The sequence below is a fragment of the Anser cygnoides genome, chromosome 2 (genome assembly GCF_040182565.1).
Source record: "Anser cygnoides isolate HZ-2024a breed goose chromosome 2, Taihu_goose_T2T_genome, whole genome shotgun sequence".
NCBI lineage: Eukaryota > Metazoa > Chordata > Aves > Anseriformes > Anatidae > Anser > Anser cygnoides.
Window position 1 is genome coordinate 162624355 of NC_089874.1, and position 14106 is coordinate 162638460.

Here is a 14106-nt window from a genome sequence, read left to right on the forward strand (position 1 = left end):
TCAACCCGCAGAGAAGGCTGCTCAGGCTGAATCTCCTCCTTGTTCTAAATCCCGGATGGGCGGGAATGAAGACAAGGGAACCAGACTATTTTCAGTTACTGCCTGCTGCCAGGACAAAGGTGAGTGGACGCCACAGAGAAGAGATGCAGTTGTCTTGGAAGAGAAGGAAAGCCTTTTCCCCTGTGAGGGTGGTCAAGCAGTGGACCTCAAGCAGAGGTTTTGGATTTCCATGCTTGGAGATCTGAGAAGCCCAACTGCACATGGTCCTGGACAGCCTGCTGTAGCTGACTCTGCTTGAGCAGGGTGCTTGCAGCACATGGTCTCCAGAGGTTACTTCCAAACTGAAAGGACTCTGTGACTGCATCTGTTGTCAATGCGGGAGAATGCTGCTGGGTGAGAAAGCAGTCGAGTGTGTGCTGCTGACACGGAGAGATTGTTTCAGAGGGCATGTGCAGAAGAGCCTTAGCGTGGCCAAGCCTTTGTTTGGTCAAGTGTAGGTCTTGCGTGACGTGCTGGAAGGTGTAGTGGCCCTTTTCGACGTGCCCCGATGACCTCTCGAGTTTTGCCTTTGTACTGAGGGAAGTGGGAAAGGCGCTGGGAGAAGAAGGGAAGAGGAGGAGCGTCAGGCTGGCATGCTTGAGAACTTTATTGAGGAAAGCGCATGGAAATGAAGGAGCAGCAAGTGGCACATCCCCGGGGGGTCTTGGATGCACGTAGGGTGACCAACAACGTCATCGTTGTGCGCGGTAAATTTTCTCGGAGCACGGAAATCTTCCAGCCCTGTGATGGGAGCAGCAGGGAGGGAGTTGATCCCTGGTGGCGTTTGGCTTGTGAGCACGTCATAGTAGCAGAGAGAACCAGACATACGAGACAGTGCAAGTCAAGGAAAGAAATGGGAGAATGGTAGAATGTAAGTCGGCCATGTTTCCAAACATCACGGAATAGCCCACTTCCTTGCTTCTCTGGTTCATGCCTTGAGAGAAATAGCCGTGGTTGTGGAGCTGAAGACGCAGTGGGTCAGCGATGGCACAAAGGTGTATCCTCAATCCACGAGGAGTCTCGCACCATATGTGTGGTGTCCGTGTGACGGACAACTCTGTTAAATCATCCTGGCCTCACTAGAGGCCCCAGAGGGACACCACTCCTCCCTGGTCTCCACGTGAGCACCGAGCTGTTGACCGCAACTCTTGGTATGTGACCATGCAGGCAATTCATTGTGTGCTGAGTGGCCCATCATGTCTTTCCATTTTAGTGACAAGGATCTATGTAAGAGCGTTGTCCAAACGCTTCTTGAACACCACCAGGCATGGGCCCTGATGGCCACTTGAGCCCTGCTTTTTGTTCTTTTTGTCGGGTGAAGCTGGAAGAGCGTTGGGAGAAGAAAGGAAGAGGAGGCATCTGAGGATGTGGGATGCAGGCGGATTTTATTGAGGAAAACATGAAAAAGAGGGAGCGTCAAGTGGAAGGTGCACATTCGGAGGTGCCTGGAGGGCGACCACCAGCCTATGTCCCTTGCGTAGAGCAGATTTTCCCAGAGCCCCAAGGTCTCGCTACCGTGTGGTGGGAGCAGCCCCAGAAGGTCTCTGGAGAGATTGTGCTAGTGAGCAAGGCATTGCAGCAGAGAGTAGCAGCCGTAGAAGGTGGTGCTATGGAAAGGAGAAAGAGGAAGAAAGAAGGAGGTATGTTGGCCATGTGTCCTGACAGCATGGGCTGGCCCCTTCCTTGCTTGCTTGCTTTGTTGTGCCATGGAATGATGAGCCGCGGCTGGCGAGCCCGCATGCCATGAAGAGCGCAGAGGTGCGTCCTCAGTGCGAGAGCTGTGTTGCACGGTGTTGGAGGCTTCTGTCAGGGGTGTTGGCGTGGGTCCTTAGCAGGGGTAGCAGGCTCTTCCGCCGTTGATGCAGCCCAGGCCTCCAAAGCCAAAGCCTCCAAGGCCAAAGCCTCCGAATCCCCCGGAGGAGATGGGCACTCCCTGGGCGCTGAGGTTGCTGCCCACGGCAGCTGATGCGGAGGATCCAACGGCGGTGTTCTGGGGGAAGGAGCTGAGGATGGGTCCTGGCAGGGTGACCAGCACGGCAGGAGGCTGGATGACGACGCGGGAATCCTCGCACTGCCTGACACAGGGCTCGTTGCAGCTGTTAGCCAGCGGGGTGGGTCCGCAGGGGCGGCAGATGTCGTAGCAGGACATGTCTGTGGTGCGGAGGGTCCCTGGAAGAGAGGGTGTTGGGAAGGTGGAGGGTGTTGGGAACGCGGAAGGTGTTGGGGGCGTGAGGAGTGGTGCTGGGGGAGGCCAAGAGTGTGGGGAGGCCTGGGGTTGTGGGGAGCATGGCGGTGGGGAGGGAGAAGGGCTGCTGAGGCTAAGGGGGAAAGGGCGTGTGGAGAGCTAGGCCTGGTGGGGCAGGCGAAGGAGGGGAGCGGGGTTCAGGCTCACCTTGTTGGGCGCAGGGGAGAAGGCGTCGGGAGGATTGTGTGAGGGTGCGAGTCGCAGGGCCGGCTTTTATGCTGTTCCGTGAGTGCCCGCGGGGCGAGAGAGCCTTTGCGCATGACAGCATTTGGCGTGAGCTGCTCTTACATGCTAAAGCCTGGCAAGTAATGAGGTGGGGCGTGTTGTCCTTCCCACAACGCTCTCGTGTGCTTTTCTCCTGTTGAGGATGTGTCTCTGCGGCCTTGGCGGCAGCTTTTAAGCGAGAGCGGCTCTTTGGATGGATTTGCATGGAGAGTGCGTTTGAGGACAGTCAGCAGACGCGGCCAAAGCATGAGAGAGGTGGGGTGTCACGAAGTGAGGTCATGGCGTGTCACTCGTGCGGTGCGGTTTGCGGCTTCATTGTTGTGAGGAGGGGGCCCTATTTGCTGGCGTCGCCATAATGCAGGCTGGTGTGGGCTTCCCAGATGTGCTGGGCGCGAGGTGCTGGCACTGGCATTGCACTCGCTCCCTCCCTGCCTTCGTGCCCATTCCCTACGCCTGTGTTTATTCCTCGTCTTTCCCATTGGTTTGCTTCATCGGTCGGTGGCTTGGTGGCATTTGTGCTTGGAAGGTCCTGGGTGGGAGAAGGGAGGCTGCGTGCTTTCTTCTTGCGGCAGCTTGGCGGGTGGTAGTTTGATTAGGCGGAGGAGAGCTGTCTACGACAGCAGGACGTTGTCCTTTCAGGCCCTGTTGAGAGCTTGCAAGCCCTGAGCTGAGGGGGAGTGGTTTGGCAGGGAGAGTTAGGCAGAGCTTTTGGGGTCTTATTCAGCACTGAGCGCCCAAGGGTGAGGCCCTTTCCCTGCCTAGGCTTTGATGGTCAGATGCAGGGTTTGGTCACTGCAGCAGGGAGTTGGAGGCATGCATGGTACTTGGGGCAGCAGTCGTGAGCCCCTCCTGGCTGGGTGGTCCCGGGCATGGCTGACGAGTGGCAAGGCCTGTCCCCGTTGGGCTGAGGTGGTTTTGGCTTGCTGCTGAGGTGAGTAGCGCTTGTTGCTGAGGAAGATGAATCAAGGTAGGAAGGGGGGCTGTGCAACTGGGTGTGCCTTGTTCCGTGAGGCCTGCTGGGTTGCAGCCACAAATGCTGAGGGAGCTGTGTGGTGTCCTTGCGAGGCCACTACTAATTATCTTTGAAAGGTCCTGGTGAGTGGGAGAGGCTCCTGAAGACTGGAAGAGACTCGCCGGCTCCTGTGTTCAAGAAGGTGAAGAAGGAAGGGGTGGGAAACCAGAGGCTGGTTGGCCTGACATCAGTCGCTGGGAAGGTTCTAAAGGAAATCCTCCCGGAAAGCGCTGTCGAGCAGACGAAGAACCAGAATGTGATGGGGAGTAGTCAGCACGGATTTAGAGAGGGAAAGTCACGTGTGAGCCTCCTGAGCGTCTTCTAAATTGAGGTGACCAGCTTGGTGGATGAGGGGAGAGCAGTGGCTGCTGCTCAACTTTAGTAAAGCCTTTAGTAAGGGCTTTCTTTGACACTTGCTCCCGTGACAAGCTCCTAGAGAAGCGGACAAAGTATGGGTTAGATAAAGGGACAGTGAGGTGGGCTGAGAAGTGGCTGATTGCTTGGGTGCAGAGGCTTGTGCTAAGTGGCACAGAGTGGTGTTGGAGGCAAGGCCCTAGCGGTGTAGGCTAGGGCTTGGCAGTGAGGCCACCAATGTTCAATATCGCAGAATCCCAGAATGAGACAATTGAAGGTGTTGGAAGGGACCTCGAAAGATCATCAGGTCCAACCCCCCTGCCAAAGCAGGTTCCTTAGAGCAGGCTGCCCAGGTAGGCATCCAGACGGGCCTTGAATATCTCCAGAGAAGGAGAGCGCACAACCTCCCTGGGCAGCTCCGTCACCCTCACTGTGAAGAAGTTCTTTCTCATGTTGGTGCGGAACTTCCTGTGCTCTATCTTGTGGCCATCATATCCTCATTAGTGAGGTGGGTGATGGGACGGAGTGACCCCGCAGGAATTCTGCAGATGACCCGAGACGGGGAGGAGCGTCTGATGCACGTGATGAACGTGGCACCATTCAGAATGATGTGCAGAGGCTGGAGAACTGGGCAGAGACCAACATCATGAAGTTGCCGAAGGGGCAAAGCAAATTCCTGCCTCTGGGGAGGACTAACGCCGGGGAGCAGGACATGGTGTTGTCCGACAGAGTGGCAGGCAGCTTTGCCAAGCAGGACCTTGTGTTGCTGTTGGAGAGCAAGCTGACGATGAGTCAGCAATGCAGCCTTGCGGCAAAAGAGGCCACCAGGCTCCAGGAGGGCATGGGGAAGAGCGTTGCCAGCACGATGAGAAAGGCGCTCCGTCATCTCTCTTCATCGCCGGTGAGGCCCCTTGTGGAGTCCTTTGTCCAGTTTGAGGCGTCCCAGTGGAAGATGGAAGCGGACATGCTGGAGCAATTCCAGTGCAGGGCTACCAAGATGCTGAAGGGCCTGGAGCCTCTTCAATATGAGGAGAAGGTGAGAGAGCTGGGCGTTTTCAACCCGCAGAGAAGGCTGCTCAGGCTGAATCTCCTCCTTGTTCTAAATCCCGGATGGGCGGGAATGAAGACAAGGGAACCAGACTATTTTCAGTTACTGCCTGCTGCCAGGACAAAGGTGAGTGGACGCCACAGAGAAGAGATGCAATTGTCTTGGAAGAGAAGGAAAGCCTTTTCCCCTGTGAGGGTGGTCAAGCAGTGGACCTCAAGCAGAGGTTTTGGATTTCCATGCTTGGAGATCTGAGAAGCCCAACTGCACATGGTCCTGGACAGCCTGCTGTAGCTGACTCTGCTTGAGCAGGGTGCTTGCAGCACATGGTCTGCAGAGGTTACTTCCAAACTGAAAGGATTCTGTGACTGCATCTGTTGTCAATGCGGGAGAATGCTGCTGGGTGAGAAAGCAGTCGAGTGTGTGCTGCTGACACGGAGAGATTGTTTCAGAGGGCATGTGCAGAAGCGCCTTAGCGTGGCCAAGCCTTTGTTTGGTCAAGTGTAGGTCTCGTGTGACGTGCTGGAAGGTGTGGTGGCCCTTTTCGACGTGCCCCGATGACCTCTCGAGTTTTGCCTTTGTACTGAGGGAAGTGGGAAAGGCGCTGGGAGAAGAAGGGAAGAGGAGGAGCGTCAGGCTGGCATGCTTGAGAACTTTATTGAGGAAAGCGCATGGAAATGAAGGAGCAGCAAGTGGCACATCCCCGGGGGGTCTTGGATGCACGTAGGGTGACCAACAACGTCATCGTTGTGCGCGGTAAAGTTTCTCGGAGCACGGAAATCTTCCAGCCCTGTGATGGGAGCAGCAGGGAGGGAGTTGATCCCTGGTGGCGTTTGGCTTGTGAGCACGTCATAGTAGCAGAGAGAACCAGACATACGAGACAGTGCAAGTCAAGGAAAGAAATGGGAGAATGGTAGAATGTAAGTCGGCCATGTTTCCAAACATCACGGAATAGCCCACTTCCTTGCTTCTCTGGTTCATGCCTTGAGAGAAATAGCCGTGGTTGTGGAGCTGAAGACGCAGTGGGTCAGCGATGGCATAAAGGTGTATCCTCAATCCACGAGGAGTCTCGCACCATATGTGTGGTGTCCGTGTGACGGACAACTCTGTTAAATCATCCTGGCCTCACTAGAGGCCCCAGAGGGACACCACTCCTCCCTGGTCTCCACGTGAGCACCGAGCTGTTGACCGCAACTCTTGGTATGTGACCATGCAGGCAATTCATTGTGTGCTGAGTGGCCCATCACGTCTTTCCATTTTAGTGACAAGGATCTATGTAAGAGCGTTGTCCAAACGCTTCTTGAACACCACCAGGCATGGGCCCTGATGGCCACTTGAGCCCTGCTTTTTGTTCTTTTTGTCGGGTGAAGCTGGAAGAGCGTTGGGAGAAGAAAGGAAGAGGAGGCATCTGAGGATGTGGGATGCAGGCAGATTTTATTGAGGAAAACATGAAAAAGAGGGAGCGTCAAGTGGAAGGTGCACATTCTGAGGTGCCTGGAGGGCGACCACCAGCCTATGTCCCTTGCGTAGAGCAGATTTTCCCAGAGCCCCAAGGTCTTGCTACCGTGTGGTGGGAGCAGCCCCAGAAGGTCTCTGGAGAGATTGTGCTAGTGAGCAAGGCATTGCAGCAGAGAGTAGCAGCCGTAGAAGGTGGTGCTATGGAAAGGAGAAAGAGGAAGAAAGAAGGAGGTATGTTGGCCATGTGTCCTGACAGCATGGGCTGGCCCCTTCCTTGCTTGCTTGCTTTGTTGTGCCATGGAATGATGAGCCGCGGCTGGCGAGCCCGCATGCCATGAAGAGCGCAGAGGTGCGTCCTCAGTGCGAGAGCTGTGTTGCACGGTGTTGGAGGCTTCTGTCAGGGGTGTTGGCGTGGGTCCTTAGCAGGGGTAGCAGGCTCTTCCGCCGTTGATGCAGCCCAGGCCTCCAAAGCCAAAGCCTCCAAGGCCAAAGCCTCCGAATCCCCCGGAGGAGATAGGCACTCCCTGGGCGCTGAGGTTGCTGCCCACGGCAGCTGATGCGGAGGATCCAACGGCGGTTTTCTGGGGGAAGGAGCTGAGGATGGGTCCTGGCAGGGTGACCAGCACGGCAGGAGGCTGGATGACGACGCGGGAATCCTCGCACTGCCTGACACAGGGCTCGTTGCAGCTGTTAGCCAGCGGGGTGGGTCCGCAGGGGCGGCAGATGTCGTAGCAGGACATGTCTGTGGTGTGGAGGGTCCCTGGAAGAGAGGGCGTTGGGAATGTGGAGGGTGTTGGGGAGGCGGAGGGTGTTGGGGGCATGAGGAGTGGTGCTGGGGGAGGCCAAGAGAGTGGGGAGGCCTGGGGTTGTGGGGAGCATGGCGGTGGGGAGGGAGAAGGTCTGCTGAGGCTAAGGGAGAAAGGGCGTGTGGAGAGATAGGCCTGGTGGGGCGGGCGAAGGAGGGGAGCGGGGTTCAGGCTCACCTTGTTGGGCGCAGGGGAGAAGGCGTCGGGAGGATTGTGTGAGGGTACGAGTCGCAGGGCCGGCTTTTATGTTGGTCCCTGAGTGCCCACAGGGCGAGAGAGCCTTTGCGCATGACAGCATTTGGCGTGAGCTGCTCTTACATGCTAAAGCCTGGCAAGTAATGAGGTGGGGTGTGTTGTCCTTCCCACAACGCTCTCGTGTGCTTTTCTCCTGTTTAGGATGTGTCTCTGTGGCCTTGGCGGCAGCTTTTAAGCGAGAGCGGCTCTTTGGATGGCTTTGCATGGAGAGTGCGTTTGAGGACAGTCGGCAGACGCGGCCAAAGCATGAGAGAGGTGGGGTGTCACGAAGTGAGGTCATGGCGTGTCACTCGTGCGGTGCGGTTTGCGGCTGCATTGTTGTGAGGAGGGGGCCCTATTTGCTAGCGTCGCCATAATGCAGGCTGGTGTGGGCTTCCCAGATGTGCTGGGCGCGAGGCGCTGGCACTGGCATTGCACTCGCCCCCTCCCTGCCTTCGTGCCTATTCCCTACGCCTGTGTTTATTCCTCGTCTTTCCCATTGGGTTTGCTACATCGGTCGGTGGCTTGGTGGCCTTTGTGCTTGGAAGGTCCTGGGTGGGAGAAGGGAGGCTGCGTGCTTTCTTCTTGCGGCAGCTTGGCGGGTGGTAGTTTGATTAGGCGGAGGAGAGCTGTCTCCGATAGAAGGACGTTGTCCTTTCAGGCCCTGTTGAGAGCTTGCAAGCCCTGAGCTGAGGGGGAATGGTTTGGCAGGGAGAGTTAGGCAGAGCTTTTGGGGTCTTATTCAGCACTGAGCGGTCAAGGGTGAGGCCCTTTCCCTGCCTAGGCTTTGACGTTCAGACGCAGGGTTTGGAACCTGTAGCGGGGAATTGGAGGCATGCATGGTGCTCGGGGCAGCAGCCGTGAGCCCCTCCTGGCTGGGTGGTCCCGGGCATGGCTGACGAGTGGCAAGGCCTGTCCCCGTTGGGCTGAGGTGGTTTTGGCTTGCTGCTGAGGTGAGTAGCGCTTGCTGCTGAGGAAGATGAATCAAGGTAGGAAGGGGGGCTGTGCAACTGGGTGTGCCTTGTTCCGTGAGGCCTGCTGGGTTGCAGCCACAAATGCTGAGGGAGCTGTGTGGTGTCCTTGCGAGGCCACTACTAATTATCTTTGAAAGGTCCTGGTGAGTGGGAGAGGCTCCTGAAGACTGGAAGAGACTCGCCGCACTCCTGTGTTCAAGAAGGTGAAGAAGGAAGGTGTGGGAAACCAGAGGCTGGTTGGCCTGACATCAGTCACTGGGAAGGTTCTAAAGGAAATCCTCCCGGAAAGCGCTGTCGAGCAGACGAAGAACCAGAATGTGATGGGGAGTAGTCAGCAGGGATTTAGAGAGGGAAAGTCACGCGTGAGCCTCCTCAGCGTCTTCTAAATTGAGGTGACCAGCTTGGTGGATGAGGGGAGAGCAGTGGCTGCTGCTCAACTTTAGTAAAGCCTTTAGTAAGGGCTTTCTTTGACACTTGCTCCCGTGACAAGCTCCTAGAGAAGCGGACAAAGTATGGGTTAGATAAAGGGATAGTGAGGTGGGCTGCAAAGTTGCTGATTGCTTGGGTGCAGAGTCTATTGCTCAGTGGCAACGGTTGGTGTTGGAGGCAAGGCCCTAGTGGTGTAGGCCAGGTTTCGGAAGTGAGGCCAGCACTGTTCAATATGCCTCATTAGTGAGGTGGGTGGTGGGACGGAGTGACCCCGCAGGAATTCTGCAGATGACCCGAGACGGGGAGGAGCGTCTGATGCACGTGATGAACGTGGCACCATTCAGAATGATGTGCAGAGGCTGGAGAACTGGGCAGAGACCAACATCATGAAGTTGCCGAAGGGGCAAAGCAAATTCCTGCCTCTGGGGAGGACTAACGCCGGGGAGCAGGACATGGTGTTGTCCGACAGAGTGGCAGGCAGCTTTGCCAAGCAGGACCTTGTGTTGCTGTTGGAGAGCAAGCTGACGATGAGTCAGCAATGCAGCCTTGCGGCAAAAGAGGCCACCAGGCTCCAGGAGGGCATGGGGAAGAGCGTTGCCAGCACGATGAGAAAGGCGCTCCGTCATCTCTCTTCATCGCCGGTGAGGCCCCTTGTGGAGTCCTTTGTCCAGTTTGAGGCGTCCCAGTGGAAGATGGAAGCGGACATGCTGGAGCAATTCCAGTGCAGGGCTACCAAGATGCTGAAGGGCCTGGAGCCTCTTCAATATGAGGAGAAGGTGAGAGAGCTGGGCGTTTTCAACCCGCAGAGAAGGCTGCTCAGGCTGAATCTCCTCCTTGTTCTAAATCCCGGATGGGCGGGAATGAAGACAAGGGAACCAGACTACTTTCAGTTACTGCCTGCTGCCAGGACAAAGGTGAGTGGACGCCACAGAGAAGAGATGCAATTGTCTTGGAAAAGAAGGGAAGCCTTTTCCCATGTTACAGCAGTTGAGCAGAGGAAGAATTTACCCAGAAGAATAATTTTTGGTTCCCCATCCGTCGAGATACTGAGAGCACAACTGCACATTTTCAGAACAGTCTTAGTGTGCTGTCTGACTCCACTCTATTCCTCTTCTTGATAGAATTCCGGCTGAGGCTTAGGAGCCACAACAGGCCTTTATATGACCCTTCCTTCACTGTCAAATCCACAACTACAACGATAGGTTGTTACCTCCTTAAAGCAGGTGCCCGCTGAAATCCGTGAAAAGAAAATGATGGATTACATCAAATTCGAAGATCATTGTGGGAAGGAGTCTGCGTTTGACTACGCGTCACTCACTTTATCTTATAAATGTAGCGGCCAGAGAAAAATGTGGTGGAGTACATTTTTTCCCCAGCTCAGCTATGGTTTGGGAGTAACTTCAGTCCTCCATTGTCAGTGGGCAACAGGTATAAAGGGTGAATACAGTCAGGCATTCCCTGATCTTCTCTCAGACCCTGCAGCCTGGGCTCTGGAGAGTACCAGCACTGTACATTCTAGAATACCAAACTTGCCTTATCTGAACCGTAGCCAGGATGGAAAATTACAGTCAACCATCTTGTGGTCCTATAAATAGTAGTCCTAAGCAAAGAACTCCATGAGCTCTCCAAGGGCTGCAAACTCAATCTCTCCCTGAGCTGGGATGCCTCGTAGCATACCCCTGAGGGAAAGTGCATCTCAGGGCTGACTCCTTGAGGAACAACCTCAGATGCAGACAAACACCAACAAGGAATTAGGGTGAGTAATTCACTCTTGGGGGGTATTTTGGAAGCGCATGACTGAATTTAAACACCCCCAAGAACCCTGCAGTGAGTCTCAGCTGAACCTTGCCATTCTTGAGCCTTTAAGTCACTGTTTCTATTGTAGCAAACCCCATTAAAATAATTCTGTTAAATTCTCTGCTGATCAAAGGTTGATTAAGAGCTGTTAAAAATCATACCATCTGTACCTCAAAAGTATAAAATAAATCCTAAATTGCTGCTATATTAAAGCAGTGTAAAATCTAATTCCACGACATGTGCCCAAGCCTTAGTTTGGTCATCTGTATGTACTGGATGATGGGCTGGAAAACCAGCTGGTGCACACCTGTGTTGTTGGTGATGACATCCTTGAGAGGGGAGGCTCAGTGGCCCTTTACAACCCCACCTGATGGCCTCTTGAGCAAAGCTTTAGTAGTAGGTGAAGTTGAAAGAGCGTTGGGTTGAAAAAAAGAAGACAACGAATGTCAGGATGGGATGCAGGTAGATTTTATTGAGGGGGAAAAAAATAAAAGGAAGGAGCACCAATAAAAGCGCCAGGGTCTGTGGTGCTATTAGAGTGACCACCAGCTGCTGTCCCTTGTCTACAGCACATTTCTCCAGGGCACTGACAACTTCCTGTCCTTTTGAGGAGAGTAGCAGGGATGGGGTCAATCCATGGTGGCATTCGGCTTATTAACCAGTCATAGCAGCAGAGAGTAGCGGCCGTAGAAGGTGGTGCTATGGAAAGGAGAAAGAGGAAGAAAGAAGGAGGTATGTTGGCCATGTGTCCTGACAGCATGGGCTGGCCCCTTCCTTGCTTGCTTGCTTTGTTGTGCCATGGAATGATGAGCCGCGGCTGGCGAGCCCGGGTGCCATGAAGAGCGCAGAGGTGCGTCCTCAGTGCGAGAGCTGTGTTGCACGGTGTTGGAGGCTTCTGTCAGGGGTGTTGGCGTGGGTCCTTAGCAGGGGTAGCAGGCTCTTCCGCCGTTGATGCAGCCCAGGCCTCCAAAGCCAAAGCCTCCAAAGCCACCGGAGGAGATGGGCACTCCCTGGGCGCTGAGGTTGCTGCCCACGGCAGCTGATGCGGAGGATCCAACAGCGGTGTTCTGGGGGAAGGAGCTGAGGATGGGTCCTGGCAGGGTGACCAGCACGGCAGGAGGCTGGATGACGACGCGGGAATCCTCGCACTGCCTGACACAGGGCTCGTTGCAGCTGTTAGCCAGCGGGGTGGGTCCGCAGGGGCGGCAGATGTCGTAGCAGGACATGTCTGTGGTGTGGAGGGTCCCTGGAAGAGAGGATGTTGGGAAGGTGGAGGGTGTTGGGGGAATGAGAAGCAGTGCTGGGGGAGGCCAAGGGACTGGGGAGGCCTAAGTTGGGGCTGTGGGGTGCATGGGAGCAGGGATGAGGAATGGCTGCTGAGGCTGGGGGGCAGAAGGCGTGTGGAGTTTTATCCCTATGGGGCAGAGGGGAGCGGGGTTTAGGCTCACCTTGTTGGGCGCAGGGGAGAAGGTGTCGGGAGGAGTTTGTGAGGGTGCGAGGTGCAGGGCTGTCTTTTATTCTGGTCTCTGAGTGCCTGCGGGGCAAGAGAGCCTTTGCACGTGACAGCATTTGGCATGAGCAGCTCTTACATGCCAAAGCCTGGCAAGTAATGAGGTGGGGCATGTTTTTGATCCTGCAACACTCAATTTTCACGTCCTTCTCTTGAGGACATGTCCATTTGGCAATGGTGGCACATTTTACGCCAAAGTACTTATTAGAGGCCAAAGGATTGCTCTTGAAGGTGCATGTCAAAGCGGGCAGAAGACGTGACCCAAGCATAGGAGAGCAGCGGTGTTTTCAGTGAGGTCATGGTGCTGTTCTCATGTGGTGTGATTGCGGCTGTGTTGTGAGGAGGGGCTTCCTGGATGTGCTGGGCATGAGGTGCAGCCACTTCCTTTTATGACAAGGTTACCCATCTAATTGACCAAAGGAAGGCAGTACATGCAATTTCTTTGGATTTCAGCAAACCTTTTTGATACTGTTTCTCAAAACATCCTCCTGGACAAAACGTCCGGCACGCAGGTAGATAAATATATAACACAGTTGGTGGACTGTTGTCTGACTGGTCAAGTTCAAAGGGTTGTAGTAAAGGGGGGGTTCGTCACGCTTGCTGCAGTCACTAGTGGGGTTTCCCAGGACTCCATTTTGGACCCAGTTCTCTTTGATGTTTTTGCAGATGATCTGGATACAGGCCTCAAATGCATACTCAGTAAGTTTACAGATGACAGGAAATAAGGAGTTGCTGTTGTCTCCCTCAAGGGTGGAGAGGCTGTGCAGAGAGATCTTGACAGACCACAGGGCTGTGCAATCACTAGTCATATGAAGTTTAAGAAGAGTAAGTACCAGATTCTGCACCTGGGGCACGGTAACCTGTCCCAGTATATGTACAGACTGGGGGATGAGGTACTGAGGAGCTGCCCCAAAGAAAGGGATCTGTGGCTTCTAGTTGACAGTAAGTTGAGTAATGAAGTGGGGTGTGTTTTCCTACCCCAAATGTTCCCTTTTTGGGTCCTTCTGCTGAGGACATGGCCAATGATCATGGCGGCGCATTTCAAGTGTCAGTATTAAAGACCAAAAAATAGTTCTTGAAGGTGCGTGTAAGGCTGGATAGAAGATGCATCCAAAGAAAGGGAGAGGTGTGGTGTCATCAGTGAGGTCAAAGGGAAACCTGTTTTTGATTTTTAGAAAGATGATTTGGACATTTCAGATGGGAACTGGAGGCATGCGGTCTGCAACTCAAAAGGGTGGGTGATATCAAAGCCTTCCACTGGTTAGGCAAGGTGACTGGTTTGCAGGCTGTCTGACAGGTGAGTAGTGCATGTTGCTGAGGAAGATGGAGAAGCTGTGCCACTGGATGTACTGAAGTGCACAGGACCTGTCAGGTTGCACCCACAAATGCTGAGAGTCCTGGCTGATATCTTCACAAGGCTACTTTCAGCTTTCTTTGAAAGTTGATGGTGACTGGGCTCCTGAAGACTGGAATAGACTCATCCCACTCCTATGTTCAACAAGATCAAGAAGGAAGGTCTGGGGAACCGCAGGATGGTTTGCCTGCCATCAGTCTCTGGGAAGGTGTGGAAGGAAATCCTCTTGGGAAGCACTGCCCAGCACACAAATGATAAGAATGCGATGGGGAGTATTCAGCATGGATTTAGAGAACTGAAGTCATGCTTGAGCCTCCTCAGTGTCTTCTGCGTTGAAGTAACTCTCCTGGTAAATGAGGGAAGAGCCGTGTCTGTTGCTTACCTTGCCTTTAGTAAAAGCTTTGATGCTCCCTCAGACGACATGGCCATTCTGAAGCTGAGAAAGTACGGGTTTCTTTGAGAAAGAGCCATGGTTGAGAATTTGGTGAGCCCAAGATCCAGACTCATGCCAGAGGTGCAACCCTCATTCCATGTCATTGCTTGCAGCGTCTTGATGGTATTTGTCAGAGGTGGTGGCCAGAAAATCCTGATGGGAAAGAGAGTTGTTCAGTGCGTGCTGATTTC

General features: G+C 54.4%; 3 protein-coding genes across 3 annotated transcripts; all 3 read right to left on the reverse strand.

Moving 5' to 3' along the window:
* Positions 1 to 1560: 1560 nt before the first annotated feature.
* Positions 1561 to 2229, reverse strand: LOC136789950 (feather beta keratin-like). The gene has a single exon (XM_066991279.1). It carries the CDS (start codon positions 2186 to 2188, stop codon positions 1868 to 1870), a length of 321 nt encoding a protein of 106 aa, XP_066847380.1. The 5' UTR covers positions 2189 to 2229; the 3' UTR covers positions 1561 to 1867.
* Positions 2230 to 6311: 4082 nt separating this feature from the next.
* LOC136789825 (feather beta keratin-like) lies at positions 6312 to 7393 on the reverse strand. Its single transcript, XM_066990831.1, has 2 exons — positions 7362 to 7393; positions 6312 to 7138 (listed from the first exon to the last, which is right to left on the reverse strand). Exon 2 carries the CDS (start codon positions 7116 to 7118, stop codon positions 6798 to 6800), a length of 321 nt encoding a protein of 106 aa, XP_066846932.1. The 5' UTR covers positions 7119 to 7138; positions 7362 to 7393; the 3' UTR covers positions 6312 to 6797.
* Positions 7394 to 11300: 3907 nt separating this feature from the next.
* Positions 11301 to 12216, reverse strand: LOC125181708 (feather keratin 1-like). The gene is made up of 2 exons (XM_048056631.2): positions 12067 to 12216; positions 11301 to 11864 (listed from the first exon to the last, which is right to left on the reverse strand). The coding sequence occupies exons 1-2, from the start codon at positions 12185 to 12187 to the stop codon at positions 11539 to 11541; spliced, it is 447 nt and encodes a 148-aa protein (XP_047912588.2). The 5' UTR covers positions 12188 to 12216; the 3' UTR covers positions 11301 to 11538.
* Positions 12217 to 14106: the final 1890 nt, after the last annotated feature.

Bases quoted from the DNA above. Each gene is read 5' to 3' on its own strand.
- LOC136789950 (XM_066991279.1), bottom strand. From the start codon at position 2,188: ATGTCCTGCTACGACATCTGCCGCCCCTGCGGACCCACCCCGCTGGCT.
- LOC136789825 (XM_066990831.1), bottom strand. From the start codon at position 7,118: ATGTCCTGCTACGACATCTGCCGCCCCTGCGGACCCACCCCGCTGGCT.
- LOC125181708 (XM_048056631.2), bottom strand. From the start codon at position 12,187: ATGCTGTCACGTGCAAAGGCTCTCTTGCCCCGCAGGCACTCAGAGACC. The intron at 11,865-12,066 runs GTGAGCCTAAAC...CCTCTCTTCCAG, and splicing joins TCTCCCCTGCGCCCAACAAG to GGACCCTCCACACCACAGAC.